The sequence below is a fragment of the Balaenoptera musculus genome, chromosome 15, assembly GCF_009873245.2.
Source record: "Balaenoptera musculus isolate JJ_BM4_2016_0621 chromosome 15, mBalMus1.pri.v3, whole genome shotgun sequence".
In the NCBI taxonomy this organism is placed as follows: Eukaryota; Metazoa; Chordata; class Mammalia; order Artiodactyla; family Balaenopteridae; genus Balaenoptera; species Balaenoptera musculus.
In genome coordinates, this window is record NC_045799.1 from 35,633,416 (window position 1) to 35,657,714 (window position 24,299).

Genomic DNA, 24,299 nt, shown 5'->3' on the forward strand with positions numbered 1-24,299 from the left:
TTGAACCCGGGCAGTGAAAGCACCGAGTCCTAACCACTGGACTGCCAGGGAACTCCCTAGACATGTTTACTTTAAATCCTTCCACACACACGTTTCTCCAAACACTGGGTGCCTTTGCTGTTTATTTTTCTAGATAATTTCCCCCTTTTGCCTATTCTCTGAGGGTCTCCTTTGCTGAAAACAACTGAGGGCAACTTTTGGTACTTGAAAGGACAGATATCTTTTCCAAGTATACCCTTCACATAACAATCTGCTCAGTAATGAGGAATGAGACTTGAAGCCACCACATCAGCTTGGGATGTTGTGTTCAAAATAGAAAACAGAGTACAGGTAAAAAGAAAAGTGAAGTCATGTCTTAAGAGAGATTTCTAACATAACCATGTTTGGTGTTGATAAAAATGAAATAGATGAAGAAAAGGTACAATTTTAAAGAGAAATAAAATGATTAATGATGGAAAAGAAAGTAAAATATAGTTTAAAAATTAGTATGATCCATCATCAAGAAAAGGTATTAGTAAGAAAGTTGCTTGTTATATATTTAAATGATTTCTTTGCTTGCTTTCAGAACTACATAACTTTAAAATATTGTGGTTTCTCTTGAATTTCTAAATTTTATTTCTAAAATTTCTTGCTCCTCCAGTTCATGCTCAATACTTTTTAAAAATTTATTATTGATATATAAATGTTAACTATCTCAGATGTAGAGAGATATATAACAATGAACCCTCAAATACCTACCCCTCAGATTCAATCATCATCATCATTTTGCCAGCCGGCATTATCTTCCCAATCCCATACATATATATATATATATATATATATATGTAACCATTAAACCATTAGTGGGAAAACTTAACAGAGCTGCCACAAAGAGTTGGTCATCTTTCTCAAAACTTCCTGTTGACTCTACCTAACAGTATTGTTAGGGATAGTGTGAATCCCAGAATCCCTCTTCCAGAATTATCTTCTATTCTGGGCACCTTCCCTCGGTCCTCCCTACTTGCCCGGGCTTCCTATTTCTCAAGGAAAACTCAAATGAATCCCTGAGCCCCACACCTACTCCCTGAAGTTCTGAGAGGTGACACTCTTTAATCCATCAACTATTTAATAAGTGGGCAAAAGTATTTTTAATGGATATGTGAATTCGGCAGCAAAGTAGTATAGAAGGAAGAGAAAATACTTGAAAGAGAAAAGAGCCAGAGGGTGAGTCACATGGCTGTCAATGGAAGGAAAGAAATGACACAAAGTATAGAGCGCATTCAATTCCAAATATTGTCCCTTTAAATGTTGTAGAACTGAAGATATTGATGGACTTTGTAATCACTGATTTAACACTAGGGATTTATAATTACAAGTTTCAGGTGGTTTCTGAAGTTTATTTTTCTCTTCTAAGTACACACAAGAAAATTTTAAGTACTGATCAAATGTATTTTCTCTTTGAAACTTGCCTCAATGGTGATCAAAACCTGAGAGGCAGTTAATTGTTTCACAGAACAGTTGGTATCATTCTTTAATTAGCCTTCACAAAAAGTCCATTCTTTCAGAACATTCTCCTTTAATCTTTCATTAATGGTAAAATGTTAAACATTTCCCTTTTTGCTATGATTGCTTATTTAATAATTTTTTTACTGTGTTCCTCTCCTTTTCTAGGTCATGCAAATTGATACGTTTGTGATAGCATTTGATCTTTCAAGGAGGCCTGATGTTCTTGATAAATTCTCAGCTTGTTAGTCAAGTTGAAGTTTTGATTATATTGGGCACAGCTTTGAAATGGGATTTCCTCTAATCATAACTTACCTGAAAATGTTCCTCTTCATTCGGCTGAACAGAGGAGAAAGTTTTATTAACTAAAGAGAGAATTAATGTCACCAAATCAAATAACTCAGCTGGAAAGGTTTTGTTGTTTCTTTCTTGGTTTTTTCAAGTTTGCTTTTTCTTTATAAGGGTGCTGTATATAAAAACCTCAGAAGGGAGATCAGAATAACCAGCCTAAGTCATTAAGCCCTGTTGGCCCAGCATTTAGCTAAATAAATAAGAATGTAAGTTTATTCCTTGCTCAGAAGCTGGCTGAAAATTTGCTAAGTGATTGATTTGATGCTAATTTTCTGCATGAAGCTCTTATCTTCTTCAAGGCCTGTATGAAAGGAAAATAAATTCAGCCAAAATGACGGAGCCCTATGTAGATTTTGTTTTGAATTCAGAAACTATGGAAACCTCCTTTGCCCAGCAGGACTAGATCTCCAAGGGATCCATACTTATGATGTCCCAAAGAAGGCAACTTGCTCTGAAAAGACTGCAGAATTTCTCTATGTCCAAATCCCAGTACTTTTTGAGGATAGAACTGAAATAACATATTCATGTCAGGCACCGCCATTTGGCTCACTTTAACAGTCCTCTCTGTCAGTGGTCAGTGTGGAGAAAGTCCATGCTGTGACCCTCAGCTAGATTTCTGCCCCAGCCCTAGGTGGCATTGTTGTGTTTTGATTCTGCCAAACCACCCTCTTCGTTTCAATGTGTTCATGAATTGAGGAGAGGGATGAGATTTTGCATTTCAATATGTGATTCATGGGATGATTGGAGGAAATAAAGGAAGAATTGTGACACATAAAAATGTGTTACTGAATGACAGTATGACAGAAAGAGCTCTTGACTTAGGACCATAAGTCTTTTTTCCAGCTTTATTGAGATATAATTAACATACAATATTGTGTAAGTTTAGGTGCACAGCATGTTGATTTGTTACATTTATATATTGCAAAATGATTACCACCAGATTGTTAGCTAACGCTTCCATCACCTCACATAATTATCATTTCTTTTTTGTGGTGAGAACATTTAAGATCTACTCCCCTAGCATTTTTCCAATATATAATACAATATTATTAACTATAATCATCATGCTATACATTAGATCCCCATAACTTACCTTATATCTGTAAATTTATACCCTTTGACCAACATCTCCCCATTTTTCCCACCCTCCAGTCCCTGGTAACCACTACTCTAATCTCTGTTACTATGAGTTCAGCTTTTTTTAAATCACATATAAGTGATATCATGCAGTATTTGTCCTCTTTCTGACTTATTTCACTTAGCATAATACCATGAGGATCGGGACTTCCCTGGTGGCGCAGTGGTTAAGACTCCACGCTCCCAATGCAGGGGGCCCAGGTTCTATCCCTAGTCAGGGAACTAGATCCTACATGCATGCCACAACTAAGGAGCCCACCTGCTGCAACTAAGACCCAGCACAACCAAATAAATAAATTAATATAGTATAATATAAAAAAAATACCATGAGGCTCTGAGGATCATAAATCTTGATGCAGAAATTCTCTCTTCACAACCTTTGGGCAAGTTATTTCACTCTCTGGGCCTTTCTGGGTTGAAGGACTTCAACTCATACCAGTTTCTAGTAAGAATAAAAGGCAACGTTACCTAGAGATTATCATACTAAGTGAAGTAAGCCAGACAGAGAAAGACAAATATCATATGATATTGCTTATATATGGAATCTAAAAATGTGATGCAAATGAACTTATTTACAAAACAGAAATTGATCCACAGACATAGAAAACAAACTTATGGTTACCAAAGAGGAAAGGAGGAGGGAGGGATAAATTAGGAGTTTGAGATTAACATATACACACTACTATATATAAAATAGATGATGAACAAGGACCTACTGCATAGCATGGGGAACTCTACTCAGTTTTTGTAATAATCTATAAAGGAAAAGAATCTGAAAAAGAATATATATACATATATATCTCCAAATCACTTTGCTGTACACCTGAAACTAACACAAGATTGTCAATCAACTATACTTCAATAAAAATTTAAAAATTAAAAAAAAAAGAATAAAAGTCAACTTTGTTCTGAAGGCATTCTAACTCTAATTCTTTTGAAATTATGCTCTAAAATCTCTAGCTAAGACTAAATTTTTCAACATTTATTCTTATCCAGGACCCCAAATTACGTGAACTTCTGGATGTGGGGAACATCGGGCGCCTGGAACATCGCATGATAACAGTGGTGTATGGGCCTGACTTAGTTAACATCTCCCATTTGAACCTCGTGGCTTTCCAAGAAGAAGTGGCCAAGGTATGTGGATTGAAACATCTGAAGCTTGTCACCTCGATCTGAATCCGTATGATATTGTCCTGATTCCTATGAAAGACTTTGAGTTTTTGTCATATTTAGCATGTGTTAAAATTCCATCTAAAAATCATTCTGCTGCCAAGTAGAAGTGTAATTCAAACACTTCCAAGTAATGGCATTGGCTTAGAATAATGGATATTTTACATTAGAAATAAGGCATTTGATATAATTTCTTTGCAAAAGAAAATATAGATGAAACCACATTCCATTTCACCTAAGCATCTTATCCCAACCCATTTTCTCTTAGCCTTACCATCTTCTTTCCATCCCTCTCCTAGAGGGCAGACATTTCAGTACCTATTTAACTTCTTTCACCATGTGCACACTTAACCCATGATTACGCACATAGTAGCTGCTCAATTAATATGAGAAAGAATGAAAAATTTTAAACAACAATTTTAAATAGTAATAAATACTTATTCAACCATGGACTAGAAAGATGAATTAGACATGGCCCTCTCCATTAAGGAGTTGCTAGTTTACTAAGATAGTGGGCCTTTCAGATGCATACAGAAATAACTAGAACAAAGGGAAGATATATCAAACAAGAAGCTATGAACTTCTGGGAACCTTGGACTCAAGTCTGATGCTTTCTCTAAAAATGTCCAACTGCCATTAGAAAAGAACTGAAATGAACATATTGAAAGAAAAGGTTTCCTTTTTCATGTTTATAGTTTATAAGATACTAGTGATGATCCTGACCCTTCATACAATTTCTTTCCAGAGTTAAGAATATGAATCTAGGAAAACTTTGAAGTCTGCATATCATGTCTGTGCCCTTACACAGCTTCTCACATCATGGATCAGAACTATGGAGTCATGTCAGGCCAGTGTTCATTGCCTGAGCATTATGATCTATAATTTTTTAAGCCTCAGTGCTCTGACATTTTTTTGAGCTACACCAGATAATCTGACCTGGCCTCTAATTCTTTAGTGATTACGGTAGAGGTTTTTTTCCAAAAGTTGCATAACATCAACTTCAGTTCTTACAATGGAATAAATAAAATGCCAACTAGTTTTGACACTCTGAGGTCTTTAGAAACTACTCATCAAGACTGTGTTACAAACCCCATCTATTTTCGCTCTTTAAGAACCAAGTCACCCGTTTACTTCTATGGTATAATTTATGCTTGGAGAGAGACTTCAGTTCAATGAAACATTGTCTGCATGACAGCATTGTACTTGCCTTGCAATCATTCTTATTCTGGTACCTGCTGGTATTCCGTTGAGTGTACACACTTCACTTCTCAATATGTGTATTGTTGGTTAGATGGATGGATGAATATAGATAAACAAATACTAAATATTTCTAAAATATTTAAAAAATATCATTCCTGAAATAGTCATATTCAGTTTTTTTAAAAAATGACCAATTCATGATATTCATTAACTCTCAGTTAAAAGCATTCACTAAATGACAGTGACTTTCAGGGAGGCTTTTACTGTGAGTGAATGTAGTTTTATATTACAAACCAATCTGCATATCTTATATTGCATTAAACCTTTGTGCGGTTGAGTTAAAAACATTTTAATTTCCTCCTCTCTGTAGGTGTCTGCTCATTAATTGTCTTTAGGGATTTTGATTACTGAGCCCTGTAGTATTCCCTGTCAGAACTGAATCTATAGACGTTTTTCCAGCAGCTACTTGCTTAATATAATTAATGAAGATACAGAATATGTTTTGCCTTCCCAGACTGTGATATTCTATAGGATATTTTTCCTCCATTGAAATTGCTCAGCCAGAAGGTTAAAATTTGCAAACACCATGTACTCTGAAAACTTAATTTCCACCCTTCTAATAGTCAGCACTGTCTCATAACATCACACCTTCTGTTTAGTCTCCGGAGCCAACATACCTAGTACCTTGCATAGTGCCAGCACCAAAGGAAACAGTTTCCCTCATTATATAGAACACCCGACAGGAACCTGAGCTTCTTTGAAAGTCAAATGTCTCCAGGAAAAATTGTTTACCAAGGGATTCTGACTCATTCATTCATTCAACACACATTTGCCAGGTGCCTTCTGTGTTCCAGTTTCAGGGACACAGCATTCTGGAGGAAATAAATAGATAAATCACGATGATGAAGTACACTTACTGTGGGTCAGATGGAGGTCTGTGTGGAAGGATATAGCAGGAGGAGAGGGCATGAGGATGGGGGAAGGGGATTATTTCTTCATGGAGTGCTCAGAGAAGGCAAAAGTCTGAAGTTGCTCAATTGCAACAATATCATAGATTCCTGAGAAATCTCTTGAGTCGATTAAAATTTTTTTCATCAGAACCAAGACTTCAGCTTTCCTAAATATATTATTCCAGATTTGCGTGCTTTCTTTCTTACATAAATCACTTGAGATTGAATTTTTTATTTATTCTTTAAGACAAGTGACTCCTTTCAAAGGTGGATTGGGAGAAAACTGTCTTTCAATTTTTCCCTCTGTAGTTAGACTAAAAGAGTGGTATCTTTTGCAATTAAGTAAAAGTCACTCTTCTTGTTATGCAGCATGATTTGCCAACTCTCTGTGTCCTAAAGATCGACTTTCCCTGATCCCTCAAGGGATACCTCCCTTTAATACACCTGGAAAATGGGAGGTTTGTTTCACATTTGCCCTCTGAGTCTCACACTTTTCCCTGCATCTCCTGCTGCCCTGAGGACCAATGAACACATCCACATTTGCTACCCCTGGAACTCCTGGACTTCAGTCCCCCTCTCCGGGATTCCCTGACCCCTCCTCAGAGCTGCAGGGGGGAGGTGAATACCATCATCCTTCCCTTTACTCTCCCACTGTTAATTCCCAACAGTCCTCCATGCACAGCTACGTGAATCCTGGCAAAGGTGGAGGTACCAGCAAAGGCAACAGAAGTCGATTTCTTGTATTGTGATGTAGGCTTTTGAAGGACTTTGGCTTTTATTTTGAGGAAGATGGAAGCCATTGGAGGGTTTTGAGCGGATGGTGGACTTGGTCTGACTTAACTCTTTAGTCAATAATGGACCGCAAGGACAGAGGCAATAATGGAAGCAGGGAGATCAGTTAAAAAACTGTAGAAATATTTTAAGTGGGTTATTAGTATCTTGGACCAAGGGGGAGCTATGTAGGAGATAAGAAGGGGTCTGAATATCTATATCTACATCTACATAAAGGAAGAATCCAGAGAACAAACAATTGCAATTGTATGTTGCATGTGAGAGGAAGAGAAGAATCAAGGATGATGTTAGAGTTTTGGTCCAAGAGACAGGAAGGATGGAAATGCCACTTACTTCATAAGGAAAGTTTAAAGTAGAACACATTTGGTGGTATACAACAAGGCTTCAGCTTTGATTATGTTCAATTTGAGATTATTATTAGATACCCAAGGAAACATGTTGAGTAGGCAGTTAGATATATGAACCTGGGGTTCAATGCCAATTATAATGCAACAGTTTGGAAGTCATCAGGTTATAGATAGTATTTAATGAGGCAGGATGAGCTCAGCCAGGAAGTGACTGTAGATAGAGAAGTTGTCCAAGACCTGAGTCACTGATACTCCAACATGAAGAGATTGAGGAGATAAGAAAGAATCAGAAAAAGTAGGCTGAGAAGGAGTAGCCAGTGAGGTGGCAAAGAGGCCAGTATGTGTGTTTGGAAGCCAGGTAAGCAAAGTGTTTCAAGAAGAAGAGAGTGATCAACAGGATCAAATGCTACTCATAGGTCAAGTAAGATGAAGGCCAATAATTGACTGGTGGATTTAAGGATATAGAAGTCATTGGTGACCTTGATTAGAGCAACTACAGTGGAGTAGCAGGGTCAAAGTCTATTGGAGGGGGCTCTGGGGAATATCAGTGGAGGCAAATTAAGAAACCAAAAGAGATTGTTCTTGTGAGAAGTTTTGATGTAAAGGGCAGGGGAAAAATGAGAAAGCTGCTAGAAGGGGAAAGTGAGACCAAGAGATAGTTTTTAAGGTGGGAGAAACAACAAAATACGTGTATGCTTGTGGGAATGATCCTGTGGAGGGAAAACAATGTAAGCGAGTCAGAGAATTGCTAGAGCATGTCCTTGAGCAAGCGAGAGAGTGGTAGGATCTAGTACAAGGCTCAGTAAACTACAGCCTGAGGCCAAGTCTGACCCGCCACTTGTTTTTATAAATAAAGTTTTATTGGAACATAACAGTGCCCATTTGTTTACATATTGTCTATGGCTGCTTTCACTAGACATAGTTGAGTAGTTATGACATAGACCATATGGAGTACAAAGCCTAAAATATTTACTCTCTGGTCCTTTCCAAAAAAAAAAATTGTTGACTCTCTCTTATTCACAAATAGAGGGGCTGTGCTCAGACAGGAGCAAGGGCATTTAATCAATAAGAGGAGGAAAAGTGGAGTCCATCAGTAGAGATGCTGGTAAATCATCCATGTAGTAGAGGGAATTGTAGATGTTTTTTGATTGCTTCTGTTTTCTCATTGCCAAAGAAGACAGAACTCAGCACCTGAGAGTAAGGACTATTAAATCCTCAAGCCTTTTTTCCACACCAGTTGGTGAATTTCTTTAAATATCTGACTGGTAAGGTTAACATGGACTGCAAAAGACAGATCATTTACATCAGCTCCAAAAAACAGTGTCATTTGAACAAGTTAACTGATTTATCAGGTCAATGCAAATTTTTCTATTGGTCAAGAAGTCTGAAGATAAAATAATTCTCTTCTTCCTGCCCAGTTCTAGTCCCTCTTTCTAATACTGTGCTTTCCTTTGAGGTGGGAGGCTACATAGAAATGTCTAATTGTGCCTACTTCTTCCTGCAGCCATGCAACCTAAACACCATTGTGTAGGTTGGAAAACAGATTGCTCTGAGCCAGGAGCAGGGTTCACAGGATTGCCATATGCTGGTGTTCACTGTCAGGTCTCAGGGATCCAGTGTGTAACTCATAGGAGATCACTCTTCATCAAGAGAATTTCAGTAAGAAATGAATCTGTCTCAGGATTAGTAAAGAGGAATCTCTGTGTGCAAAGGCGACAGAGGTGGAGCCTTCCCTGTTTGGATTTAGAAATCTAAAATGATTTTCAGCATGTCTTCCCTCTGGGTTCTGGTCCCTGGAGGCTCACCCAGTCACCCACCTGCCCAATTCCTATCCCAGATCCTTGTTCAATCCAATATAATAGCGAGATGGCCTATCACCCCGAGAGACGGAATTTGAGATTCCAGCTCTGATGTTCAGTTCTAATTGGTTAGATACTCTGATAGGCCCCCTGGGTAGACACATTGTTGAACCACCACCCAGTTTGGCAAATTTCAGCCCAGACATTGCTCCAGTGTATTAAAATGCAGAGGATTATGACAGCAAGGATCCAGGGGGTTAAGATTGAGATGCCTAATGACAGAGCCATGAAGGGGAAATTTTGTGTCCACTTCTCTGCACAAGAATTGAAAGATGCCATTGCTTCCAATCCTTAATTTTTTACACACTAAATTCTCTTGATCATTTATAAATTGGAAAAACAAAATAAAAAAATTTATTTTTTTTGTTTAGCCATGCTACTCGCAGGGACTTGGCCTGATTTTTTTTAACTTTGATTGAAATATAATATACACAGAAAAGTGCACAAGCTGTAACTATATAACTTGATGAATTTTTGAAAAGAGCACACACCCATGTGAGCAGCACCCCGATCAAGAAACAGAGCATCACCAACACCCCAGGTGTCTACCCTACTAGCACACCCTATTTTGACCTGCAACTTTATAAATTAGTTTTACCTGTTTTTAAAATTTCTGTAAATGAAATCATAGACTACGTTTTCTTTTTGGTCTGACTTCTATTACTCAAAATTTATATTTATGAGATTCTTCTACATTGTTTTTTGGCTGTGTTGGGTCTTCGTTTCTGTGCAAGGGCTTTCTCTAGTTGCGGCAAGCGGGGGCCACTCTTCATTGCGGTGCGAGGGCCTCTCACTATTGCGGCCTCTCTTGTTGGGAGCACAGGCTCCAGACGCGCAGGATCAGTAGTTGTGGCTCACGGGCCTAGTTGCTCCGTGGCATGTGGTTCTTCCCAGACCAGGGCTCGAACCCATGTCCCCTGCATTGGCAGGCAGATTCTCAACCACTGTGCCACCAGGGAAGCCCGAGATTCTTCTACATTTTGCATGTGGTTGTACTTTGTTCATTCTCTTTGCTAAATACTATACCATAATTTATTTATCTATTCTATAGTTGATGGACATTCAGGCAGTTTCCAGTTTAGGGTTATTACAAATAGTGTTGTTATAAATCAAAACTACAACAAGGTATCAACTCACACCAGTCAGAATGGCCATCATTAAAAAGTCTACAAATAACACATGCTGGAGAGGGTATGGAGAAAAGGGAACTCTCGTACAGTGTTCTCCTACAGGGAATGTAAATTGGTGCAGCCACTATGGAAAACAGTATGAAGGTTCCTTTAAAAACTAAAAGTAAAGGGCTTCCCTGGTGGCGCAGTGGTTGAGAATCTGCCTGCTAATGCAGGGCACACGGGTTCGAGCCCTGGTCTGGGAAGATCCCACATGCTGCGGAGCAGCTGGGCCCGTGAGCCACAATTGCTGAGCCTGCGCGTCTGGAGCCTGTGCTCCGCAACAGGAGAGGCCGCGATGGTGAGAGGCCCGCGCACCGCAATGAGGAGTGGCCCTCACTTGCTGCAGCTGGAGGAAGCCCTCGCACAGAGACGAAGACCCAACACAAAAAACAAAAAATAAATAAATAAATAAATAATAATTAAAGGTGCTAATAATTTAAAAAAAAAAAAAAAAAAAAAACTAAAAGTAGAGTTGCCATATGATCCAGCAATCCCACTCCTGAGCATATATCCAGAGAAAACTATAATTCAAAAAGATACATACACACCAATGTTCATAGCAGCACTACTTACAATAGCCAAGTCATAGAAGCAACCTAAATGTCTATCAACAGATGAATGGATAAAGAAGATGGGTTTTATATATGTATGTATATATATATATATATATATATATATATATATTCATACACATGCACACAGTGGAATATTACTGAGCCATAAAAAAGAATGAAATAATGCCATTTGCAGCAAATTGGATGCACTTAGAGATTACTTACTAAGTGAAGTAAGTCAGAAAGAGAAAGACATGGACTTACCCAGTTGTTCAGTGGTTAAGGCTTCGTGCTTCCAATGCAGGGGGCGTGGGTTCAGTCCCTGGTTGGGGAAATAAGATCCCACATGCCATGCAGTGCGGCCAAAAAGTTAAAAAATAAAATAAAATAAAATAAAAAGAAAGACAAATACCATATGATATAATATATGGAATCTAAAATATGATACAAAATGAACTTATTTACGAAACAGAAACAGACTTACAGACATAGAAAACAAACTTTTGGTTACCAAAGGGGAAAGCAGGTGGGGGAGGGATAAATTAGGAGTTTGGGATTAGTGGATACAAACTACTATATATAAAATAAACAAAAAGTCCTACTGTATAGCACAGGGAACTATATTCAATATTCTGTGATTAAACCATAATGGGAAAGAATATGAAAAACAATATGTATATATATATGTATAACTGAATCACTGTACACCAGAAACTAAAACAACATTATAAATCAACTATACTTCAATTTAAAAATAAAAACAAACAGTGTTGTTATAAACATATGCCTTTCTGTGAGGTATGTAATTGCTGGTCATAGGTCTTCCTATGTCTGGTTGAGCCAGTTAGTTTTCTAAATGTTAATTCACTCATGCAAAAAAAAAAACTTTAACAGAGGATCTCTGTCTGTTAAATTATTAGATTTTGAAGTAACTGTCACAGAATAAATGTGCTCTCCAAAAATATGTTCTATAAACTGACATCAGTTTTCAGTAGCTATTTCAGAATTTGGGGGTAACCTCTGTCACCTCTGCAGGTATGAATATCATAGACAATCTAGTTTACTTATTTGGAGAGTGTGATCTGGGATCTCCTGGAAGTTTGCCTTAACTGCATCCACACCATTTTCTTGCCCACCATCCAAATAACTTGCAAGCTCTCTGAATTTCCTAATTAGCTCTCACATCTCTTTCCTCATCCTGCTGCCCCCTCCCATCTTGTTCAAGTTCTTGATGGGTCCCATCTGTAGACGCCTTCTACCTCCTTTCCTAGAATCCTCTCTTTGCTCTCCAACTCTGTGTGTCTATCTGTTAGGAACGATCCTAAAACACCTCAAACCTGATCATGCTTCAAATCATTTTCATTGCATATTACCCACAAAATGAAGTTTTCTGCCCATTTCATTCAGTCATTCATTTAATGAACAAATATTCATTGAGGGTGTAGTATGTGCCAAGTACTAGGGATTTATCCGTGACCAAAACAAACATAACCTCTGCCCTTAGGTGCCAGTGAATCACCACTTGGACCCTAACACCATTCTGCCTCAACTGTTCTTAACCACCTGTGATTCTTTCTTCCTTTATAATGGTAATCCTTTGCCCTCAGAAGTGTGTGCTTTCTTAGATGTCCCTTCTCCATTCTGTCCAGGAGAATTTCCAAGCCTCCGTAGGGACTCAGCTTACTCATCCATATCCCTTCTGTTTCATGCGTTCCATGAACAACTGACGGTTCCTTCCTGTTCTTTGATGAACCCCATGGATATTTGCTATTGCATTTCTCACACTTTAATTATCTGTCTGTGTGTCTGACACCCTACCCTGGATTTGTGAGCTGCTTAAAATCAGAAAATATAGCTTAGTCATTTGTGTTCCCAAGATCTATCTTAGTGCTTATCCGGTATTAGGCACTCAATAAATGTGTGTTTTGGTGGAAAAAAAAAAAAAGGAAAGAAAGAAAGGAAAAAGGAGGGAGAGGGGAAGGGAAGGAGCAAGAAAGGGAGAAAGAAGCTTATGAATTCTTGAAAACAATTGATAGATCATGAAAAATTGTAGAGCCATGGAGACTTTGAACATCATATACTCCAATATCCTCATTTCTGAGTTAAAAACATTGAGGTGCCTGAGCTAGTTGCTCCAAGATCCCTTCCCCCCAGCACAGAACTCTCCCCAAGGTTTGCCAGGATTCTTGGTGGCTTCCATCCTCTTCATCTTTCCCGATCCCAACCTTGTTCCCACTCAGAGTCATTGTCACTGTCATCCCCCTCTACCCACCAGTTACCACATGTTTTCTGGAGAAAAGAGAAAATATCTTCAACTGGCCAAATAATTGAGAAATTATAGTCTAAATGAAATAGAAAAGAGAAAGAGGGACTAGCGAAGGGTCCTGCCACAGCCTTCTCTGGCCATTCCTGATATAGAACTTGATTCCTCAAAAACCTTGGGATTTTTCTTAGACTGTCCTCCAAATTAATAATATAGATATTTAAAACTGACCTCAATAGACACAAAGTTCTTACATTTCTTTTTATTCTGGGACATGTACATTGAGATAATAATTTTCAAACACTAACAGATATTCTGTACAAAATGTGAAGTTGATCTCATTTCCTTTTGGAATTTAGCACCAACTTATGGTAAGTGAGCAATGGATATGTTTGGCTTTTCTTTAAATGAAAATGATTAAGAAAAAGAGAATGAGGTACCATATATTCTTTTCAGCAATGTATTTTGAGACATAATGTAAAACTGTGCTGATCTCCTTGTGGGTAGAATATATATGCCAAAAATATTACCATATTGAATATATATTGCTTTTTACACATGTGAAAAGTTAGCCCTCTTGGTTATTGTGTTTTATGAGATCTTCATTCACTGCTATTCCTGGCCTTCTCATATGCCTATGTCATCTTAGGATATTCCCCCCACCCAATCATAAATAAGGACCAAGTTCTTGCCAGGTCAATACATTGCACTATTAGTCTTGGGATTTTACAGTTGTGGATGTCCTTTGTTGCAAAATGGCATTTACCCCACGTTCTGCACTTGAGTTTTAGATGAGTGTGAGGCAGGTGAAAGATGTACATTATAAACTTTCAACTTGTGGAAGTGTTACCCGTCTGGAACATCCATATAAAAGTTTAAAAGTTCAAAAGTAAAAATAAATAAATAAATAAAATAAAATAAAAAAGACATTCATTAAAAAAAAAATAGAGGGGAAACAAAAGGCAACTCAGATGGTAATTTCTTCTTACACTCAGATAAGAACCAGCAATTGCAATTCTGTTGATTGTGGAAGAAATCACCCTCGCCCACCTTCCCCTGCTGTCTTTTCTCATTCCTTAAACAAGAGCTTCTTTTGAACCAGGCATTGTTCAAGGGTGCCACAAAAAGGAATTAATGCTTAACTTAAGGGAAAGTACATACGCAAGGACACAGAAATGATCGTGATTTCAGACTGTAGGTTACTGTTAGTCCACTTTCCCCAGGAAAAAAGACAGGAAACTGCTTAAGCAGCAGCATCTTCACGTTTCTTCCATCCACTCCGTAACACAGAAATAAGCTGCTTCCCACTCGTTCCTCTGCCTCCCCGTCTTCTGAGCCTGGCAGCTGAGAAAGCCCTAATTGTATTATCTGTGTACCTTACCTTAAAGCAGGCACAAAGATAAATTTTAAAAAATCAGGGTTTCCCTGGTGATGCATGGTTAAGAATCCTCCTGCCAATGCAGGGGACCCGGGTTCGAGCCCTGGTCTGGGAAGATCCCACATGCCATGGAGCAACTAAGCCTGTGTGCCACAACTACTGAGCCTGTGCTCTAGAGCCCGTGAACCACAACTACTGAGCCCGCGAGCCACAACTACTGAAGCCTGGGCGCCTAGACCCCGTGCTCCACAACAAGAGAAGCCACCACAATGAGAAGCCCGCACACCGCAAGGAAGAGTAGCCCCCGCTCACCGCAACTACAGAAAGCCCATGCGCAGCAACGAAGACCCAACACAAGGAAAAATAAATAAATTAAATAAAGTAAAAAGAAAAAAATAGTTTATAAAAAATCACCATGGGCTTCCCTGGTGGAGCAGTGGTTGTGAGTCCGCCTGCCAATGCAAGGGACACGGGTTCAAGCCCTAGTCCGGGAAGATCCCACATGCTGTGGAGCAACTAAGCCTGTGTGCCACAACTACTGAGCCTGCGCTCTAGAGCCCGTGAGCCACAACTACTGAAGCCTGCGCTCCTAGAGCCGGTGCTCTGCAACAAGAGAAGCCACTGCAGTAGAAGCCCGTGCACCGCAATGAAGAGTAGCTCCACTCGCTGCAACTAGAGAAAGCCCGTGTGCAGCAACAAAGACCCAACACAGCCAAAAATAAATAAATAAAAAATTTAAAAATCACCATAATTTTTTGAAAGGAAGAAGAAATCTAAGAAAATTTGGCTTCCGTGTTTAATTACTGTGAAAAAATACCTGCTATCCTTTGAAAGTGGCATGTTGATCTGTTTTATCTAATGCCTTAATATCAGTTGTTATGTTTAGATTTCCAGTGCATCAAATGCTCCCAAGGAATAAGCTGCTTCTAAGAATTAAAAAAAAAAAATTTGAAAATACTTTAAAATAATCTTCCTATTGGCTATATAATAATAATCATTCATTCATTCACTCAACAAATACTTAATTGCCTCCTGTGTACCAGGTACAATGTTGAGTGCTGGGGATAAACTAAATAGACAAAAATGATTGTCTTCATGAAGCTTACTTAATGGTGGGTGTAGGGTGACGATAACAATATAAATAAGATGGTGATAGGTGCCGGGGGAAATAAAGCAGGGAAGGGAGATAGGAAGTGTTGTGGGAGGGTGCGTATTTCAATTTTAAATAAGTTGATCACATAAGGTTACACTGATATGATGAAGCAAACCTTGAAGATGTTGGAGAGTGTCAAGTGGTTATCATGGAGGAGAGTGATGCTGAGATAGATGTGACCCAGTGTGTTGGTGGAAGGGAGTGATAAGCAGGAAAGAGAACAAGGAGAGGTGAGAGGAAGAGGCTGGGGGATGTGACAGGTGACCCAAATAGTGGTGGGTGGCCACTGTGAGAATTTGGTTTTACTCTCAGTGACACAGGTATCTATTACATCATTTTGAGCAAGTGATGGATTTGGGGTGATATATTTTAACAGGATTGTTCTGGTTGCTCTGTTGAAAAGCCACAGTAGGGGTATAGAAACAGAAACAAGGAGAGCAGAGTGCTTGGGATAGAGGTGGTGAGAAATGGTTAGGTTCTGGATGTATTTTGAATGTGAAGCCAAAAGAGTTACTGAATGGACCAGATACATGAACTGAGAGAAAAAGAGAGCTAGGGATGATCTCAGGGCCTTTTGTAATTTCATTTATTGAGAGAGGGAGTGAGTTAGGAAGGGAAAATCAGAAATGTGGCTTTAGACATAAAATTTAAAGCAGTGTTAGCCCAAAACAGCAAAATGAGCACAGGTGTGATCTCTTATCTCTCTTGAGTTACTGTGAATATGGTGATAAAGGAATATAAATACACAATGATGAAGAGAATGGATGGGTCACTAAGACATGACATATTTTAGTAAGTTTGCAGGAGAAGAAAATGGAAAGAGGAAAGTGTCTGATAAGATAGAGTCGAGAAGACAACAGTCTAGGTTACATAGAGAGTTACAGCCAAGGAAGCTCCTGACCTACTCAGGAACAACTGAGACATGCTTTAGACTCGAGTTCTACCAGCCCAGCAGAACATGGAGTAAGAATTGGGGGTGAAAAAAATAACCTTCCACTCCTTCCTCCTGATCCTCATGTAGAATAATCAATAACCAATTACTTCCTGGGTCAAAGAGCTGAGTGTCTGTCTTTTATGAAATTGAACAAACTATTTGAAAAATATTATGGTGGCTAGCATTGGAGTTCAGGATCCAGAGTGAAGCTCTTCTCATTCTAGCATTTGTGTATACTACACCATGGTGGCTGGCACCCACATGCTCACTGGGAAAGAAGACTGCAAGCTGGCCATTCCCACTCCCACACCCAGAGCTCCCAGTCGGCCCTCCTATTGCCCCATCTAAGATGTGAACTAACAATAAAATATCCACAGGCTATAGAGAAATGCTACAATACTGAATGACAAAGGAAGCCAAGATGAACAAAAAGAGAATAATAGACACACAAGGATAATTAAAGAAACAAATAATTAAAAAAAAAAACTAGAAAGTATCTTCAGAGAGAATTTTAAATATATTTTATCCTTAAGAAAAGAACAAGGACTTCCCTGATGGCGCAGTGCTTAAGAATCCACTTGCCAAGGCAGAGGACACGGGTTTGAGCCCTGGTCCAGGAATATCCCACATGCTGCGGAGCAATTAAGCCCGTGTGCCGCAACTACTGAGCCCGTGCGCCACAACTACTGAGCCCAAGTGCCACAACTGCTGAAGCCCGTGCACCTAGAGCTGGTGCTCTGCAACAAAAGAAGCCACTGCAATAAGAAGCCCGCGCACCACAACGAAGAGTAGCCCCTGCTCGCCGCAACTAGGGAAAGCCCATGCACAGCAACGAAGACCCAATGCAGCCAAAAATAAATAAATAAATTTATTTTAAAAAAGAAAAAAGAAAGTGACATGAGGGTTTTGGACGGAACCACTTCAAGAATATGGTTGAGTGACATGAACGCTATGGAAAGGATGCTTTGGGGATTTCATATTGGGGCATTTGATGGACATTTTCTCAGTTGTGCAAATTAGCAATGCCTCAGGAAACTAGCTGGAGAGAGAGGTGGGTGTCTCCTCAGCTGATGCTCAAAATACGTGAGACTCACAAAGATACAACTGAAAACCTCTCATCATGAAAACGTAACCAAAGCAAACATTTTTCTCTTTTCTTCCACTCTGTGCCAAGGATGTTGCTATTTTGGGTGTTTTATTTCTTTCCATTTGAAGAATTCTCTTAAAGTTCATTTTAACTTGATATCACCACATTAAACTTTTCCCATTGGGCAGGAGAATGTCAAAAGGTGTTAGAACAGGGCTAGGGATATACTAGGTAGTTAGCGCTCAAAACGTGGATCCTTGCATCCACATCTTGTACACTGCACTTGCAGGCATGTAAACTCTTCCTTAGACCATCAGGATAGAGCAGTGCTTCACTTATCTAGGGAAAGATAATTGGGCAACAATCTTCAGAATACAGCCCAAAACATAAAACAAAGCATAAAGCATATCTGTGAAGCCAATGCAGATGCTCTAAGCCCTAAAATTAAAGTTTCTGTACTTTATTAATTGGAAAGTCCCCTCAGCCCCATGCTACACACAGGACTGTGAGTTCTTATAACTTATTCCAGCATAGTTCAAATTACAATAGGAAATGTGTAAAGCTATTATCCAAAACCCTGTAGCAAACCATGGTGAATGCATACTTATAACAATGAAGAAGACTTAAAAATTAATTTCACAAACAATAAATTACAAAGCATGGATGTAATTCTGTTTCATTTACACATTCATTCATTCATGCAGTCAACTCAGGTCAACAAGTATGGATTTATTCCCCAGTGTATAAAAAAACTGGCCGCAGAACTGTAAGATCTCACACAAGTTGTGGGATGATGCACATCCTTTTCTTCGCTACTCCTATGAATGGTTATATGTAGTGTTTTCTATACTCTTCCAGTTACAATGATTTGATTTTCATGGACACTGCTAGGTTCTTACTCAAATAGATTGTTCTAGAGGTAGACCAATCAGAGACCTTTCCCAGGATTTTTCATACTGGATATGAAGAAATCAATCAGACTCTCTCTGGTGGTAGGAGGTGCCATATGTGACAACTCGGTGCAGTGGTGGCCATGGGGAAGAAGTTGGTCAGTCAGGAAAAAAGTAATGACATCAGGAAGAGAGAGCAGTGAAAAAGCAATGAAGAAATCCTCCCTGGTATCCAGACCACAGTTTCCTGATGCTCTGCAAACTGCAGTTTGTCAAATTTTTCCTTCAGTTACAGGAAATACCCAGTGTCCTTGGCAAATTCTCCTATTTCCTAGGCTAGTTTGAGTTGTGCTTTTGGCAACTGTAGCCTAAAGACATTTGAATCACATGCACCTTTCCTTGATATTACATTATATGAGTAATATGGATTCTAGTGTCCCAGTGCTGATAATATTGGGTTGTAATATGCTTCCTGGTTTTGGTAATTATATTGTATTTGACAACCATTTCTCTTTGAATATGAGATCAACGTTTTGACTATAAAATATAAATCTTCACTACCACCCAAAACAGAGGAACTGTGCGGAAATTTTGCCAAAATTCTAAATGCTCAACATAGACCTGTAAACGCAGTTACTTCTCAGACAGTCTTTTCTGCTTTTAATGAAAGTCTTTGCAGCTCATATACCATCTTTCACCATGAAAAGATTCTTTACTGTGCCATTAAGACAAATGCACGGCAAGATGAATTCTGATGCCTGCCAGCAGGTGGGAGAAACGTGCTCAGCCAGGCAACTCAACCCTGAATGAGCTGTGCATTGTTCCTTCTTACTCAAATCCCAACCTGCTACCTGCTGATGAGCAGAGGTAATGGGAATGACACCATTATCAATGACGGCAATAGGGGTTTGCCAATAAATTAAAAATAAATGGAAAGCTATTAAAAATTGTTAGGACATTCATATGTCTCACAAATATTAAAATACCCTGTTTTAAACTATTATTTATTCCAGGAACCTTTTATTTAAAAAATACAATAGATTGAGGCTTCCAAATCAGGTACTTTGGAAATACCTGCTTTTAGATTATTGTCATCTGTCACTCCTTTTACTTCATTAGGGTAACCATTGACTCATAATTGCTTATATAATTATAGATTATAATTATATATATATATATATATATATATATATATATATATATATATATATATATATACACACACACACACACACAGAAAGAGATTTGGTATTCCTTTTAGAATATTCTCATTTCCCCAAAGAACTCACTGAACAAATACATGTTTCTGAGGACAGAGTTCACACTCTGCCTTTTCTCTGTGACTCTAGATGCTTGGTATCAGGTCACAGCCGTGGACTGGGTGCCTGGCATGCCACGATCATGGGTGACATTTAAAAGACACAGTTACCATGTGTAATTTTGTTTCTGTCAATAGGACTAAGACTGACCACCACCTTGTGCTTGAGCTCAGACCTCAAACAAGCAAACAAAACCCTCCCCTTTTTAAAGACAATGAGCACAAATACCCAAAGAAAAAATGGGTTAAGAATGTAAACAGGAAATTTGCGGAAAAGAAAAAGTGGAACAACCCTGACATATATAAAACAAGGCTCAACCAGGCAGGTGAATCAGGGATTCCAATTAAGACCAATCCAAGGTCCCACACTGCATACATCAGATTTGCAAAAATTTTCTGAAAGGCTGATAATAGCAAGTTGTTTTTGAAAATCTAGGAAAATACAAGCTCTCCTACACTGCAAAAAGGAACACAGAGTGTCCTTACCGCTTTGGTGAGCAAGCAGCTGCCTCTAGTACTGCTGAAGATGCATGGATCCTAAGAATACATCATGGTAATCACCCTAGAGAAACTTCTGGATGTGACTTGAGGCAACAAGAAATAGGTTTGTGCAAATAAACATTTTTGAAGGAAAAAACCACATATGTCCATCAACAGAAGAATGAATTAGTTATACATTCTTATAGTGGAATAATTTAGTAGTTAAAATTAATGACCTAGATCTACATGAGAAGCAAGGACACATTTTAAAGACCTAATGTTGATTGCAAATAGCCATTGGCCAAAGGATGCATACAGTATGATATGATTTATGTAATACTTTAAATAAACATATAGGAGTCCATACCAGGGACTGGCAAACTTTTTTCTGTAAAGGGCCAGCTAGTAAATACTTTGCCCCTTGGGAGTCTCTGTTGCAACTACTCTACTGGGCCACTATAGCATGAAGGCAGCCATAGACAATACATAAATGAACGAGCATGGGTGTGTTCCAGTAAACCTTTATTTAGAAAAACAGGTGGCAGGCTGGATTTTGCCGTCAGGGGTTTGTTGAACCCTGATAAAGACCACTGTCCTCAGAATCCATATGAAAATAGATAAGGTATTGATATCTGCTTTTCAAAATAGAACTTGCTCCTGGGAAAGTGAGAAGAATGGAATCAGGGAGAAACACAACATAGAATGAGTCTGCACTGCAGTGTCTTAAAAGTATGTAATTTTTAAAAAGCACCGAAGCAAATATCACAAATTGGTAACATTTGTTAAATTTGGATATGTGTTAGTTACACTGTTCTCTGCATTTTCAGGTGTAACAGAGATACGTAATGCTAGAAAAAAGGAAAGATTAAAAACTACATTAAAATACTAAACATAGCATGCATCAGAACAATGGGAAACAGAAATAGCTTCAAGAATGATATTTCTTCCAGAAGATTCTGTCTTAGTCTATATACCCCTTGCGTTCATAAGTTGAGCCAAAAAGTTAAGAGGTGTGAATTGCCGATAGGAGAAATTTCTCTCTGTTCTCAGAATTATGAATGGTTGTTGAATAGCTTCATGACTAGTATTTGGATCTAGGGCAACTAGATCTACAAGTTATTGAATCTCTCTCTTCACATTAGTTCAGTCATGTTCAGGTTGAATCTGTGACTTCCTCTATCAAAGTTCTAAGACTTTAGAGCTGCATTTTGTGACGGACCTCACCCCTCTCTCCATCTTATCATTTTTCCTCTACCATCATCATCGTAGCATAGTGGTAAGGTGTATACTTTATGAACTTCACACTTTGTTTCATCACTGTAACATAATGGTAAGGTGTTCAGACTCCAGAGGCAAACTTCCTGAGTTCAAACCTCGGGTGTGCCTCTAACCAGCTGTGGGACCTTATGCTAGTCATTGCATGCCTCTGCGCCTCAGTTCTCTCATTTGTCAAAATGGGGTGGTAATAACAGAGTACATCTCATAGGGTTGTTGTGAGTATTAAAAAGTTAATTACTTACAAAATGCTTAGAACAGTGCGTAGCCCATAGTAAGTGCTAAGTCAGTGTTTTAAACACAGCATAGTTAAGTGGATTTATTTATCTTTTTTATCTTTTTGAACTGTATGTAGCAGACATCTTAAAATGTTCTAGGACAAAATGACAGAAAGCACAGTATCTAAGAGTACAGGTTTTGGAGTCCAAGAAACCAGTGATCTAACCCCAAACTGTGATCTTATTAACTCTGAGGATATAAATAAATTTTATAAGTGCTTTGAAACTTTGAATCCTCATCTGTAAAATGAGGCTAATAACAGTACCTGCCTCCTAGAGAATTACTGTAAGAATTAATTAAGTTGTTGGATGCAAAGAATTTAGCTCAGTACCTAGTAAAAACTCAAACAATACCTATGAGAGTAACTGAAAATTGTAAAATAATTGTTAGTAGTATTAAGCAAACACATAAATCCTGTGGCAAGAATGACAGAACTTAAATAACTTTAGAAATACAAGTACATTAACTTTGTGACATGTTAGGAAAACTTAATGGTGTCAAGATTGGGATCTCAGTAATGACGCCGGGGTGAGGGAATTGCAGAAATCATCTTGCAGATGGAAGATATGAACACGTGCATTTAAACTCCAGAAGAAATCCCACAGATGTTGATCTTTAGATCCATTTTCTCTAGTTCAGGTCTCTGTAATCCCCATCACAAGAAGAGATCGATCCTAAGGCAGAAAATGTCACTTAAGAAGCTTCAGGGTTTAAATAGCAGGGGCTGAACCAAGCTTAGTAGCAATCATCAGAACTTTGCCTCTGAAAGTAGAAAAACAAATCCTCCAGATTAAATAAGAAGCTGTCCTTCCAATGCCATACTAACTAGGGCCCAGCGCTGGATTTATGAGAGCACTGCCAGGTTGGGAGCCGTCTACCCTGCAGCAAAGCATATGTCATAATCTCATGATGAGCGGAGGCTGAGGCTGCTTTAAGCTGCCCTGGCCACATCTCTTAGCCATGTTGTTCTTAATACAGCTGTAAGGGCTTTTTGGTTATTCTAAAACAAACGACCAAAATATTTATTTATTTGCTTGGGAAGCAAGTAGACAAAGATTAGAGTAATGCTTAAAGTTCTGCCCCTGGCCCAGCAGTACACTTAAACATGCATAAAATATATAAAGGTTTCTTGGAAAAAATGCAGATTTTGAGTCAGAGATCTGGTGTGGAGCTTAAAGTCCTACATTTCTATCAAGCTTTCCGTCAATGCTGTAAGTCCTCTTGCTACTCATAGCATCATCTGACATAGCCCTCACTTGGGATACAGATTCTCTGCCACCCCCTCCCCAGCATCTGCATCAGCATCTGCATTTTAACAAGACCTCCAGTGATTTGTATGCACATGAAAGTTTGAGAAGCCCTGCTCTAGAATGTATGTGAACCAATTTCTCCAACACTTTGGTTGCACATCCCCTATTTACACAATGTAGCTACTTCTGGTCCCCAAAAGTCCTGAAATTTGTTATCCTTCTGATTCTAACAGTGCTCTTCCCATATCCCCTCCAATTCATTCACCATTTTCCTATACAACACCTCGATGGGGATGGGCTTTCACTTCCAACAGCCAGCACCCATGTCTCTTTGTTGTCTGCACCCTCTGGATGCTGGAACCCCCTTTGCCTACTATCAAGGAAAGCAGGAAGTACCTGGGGATTTCCATCCCCTCCAGCAAGCCCTGACCCAAGACTAACACACAGGGATCACCATACTCCAGCTCCTTTTCTGCTCATCAGAAAACTCAGGTTTCAGGAGTGATCTACACAGGGAAAGATTAAGCCAAAATTACCATCTGCGGAGTTTGTTTGGTATCTCAACTTTCTGCCTTCTTCGCTTCCCAGTCCTGCTCACTCCCTTATAATATTGCCAGGGAACACTTTGTAATAAACCCATTTCTCATAAATCCTTGTCTCAGGGTCTGCTTCTGGGGAGCTCAAAGTAAGACACATGCTGTTTTAGCTCAGTGTAATATAGACTGAGACCAGTACCCCACCAAGGATTGAGTTATTTCTCAAGTTGCTCTGGTTACTGCTTTAGACCCTGAATTTTGATTCAGCCTGGGTCAGATTTTCTGCGTATCTCAAAAGGCTGCAGGAAGTCCATGGATTCTAGGAATTCCACACTTGGAAATGTAAATGCTCACATTCTGAGAATGTGGTAAAATAAATTGTGCCTTACTTTCTGAAACAGCTGTGGCTGTGCAGTGAAGGTGGTGATGATGCAGTCCTTCA

At 38.9% G+C, this 24,299-nt stretch overlaps 1 protein-coding gene across 4 annotated transcripts in view; it reads left to right on the forward strand.

Moving 5' to 3' along the window:
* The window catches only part of PLCB1 (phospholipase C beta 1), a 700,435-nt gene that overhangs the window by 471,965 nt on the left and 204,171 nt on the right, over positions 1–24,299 (forward strand). For all 4 annotated transcript variants that reach the window (XM_036826676.1, XM_036826677.1, XM_036826678.1 and 1 more), the window contains one exon: positions 3,967–4,104. In XM_036826676.1, the coding sequence (XP_036682571.1) occupies positions 3,967–4,104 (138 nt within the window). The remainder of the gene's footprint in view (positions 1–3,966; positions 4,105–24,299) is intronic.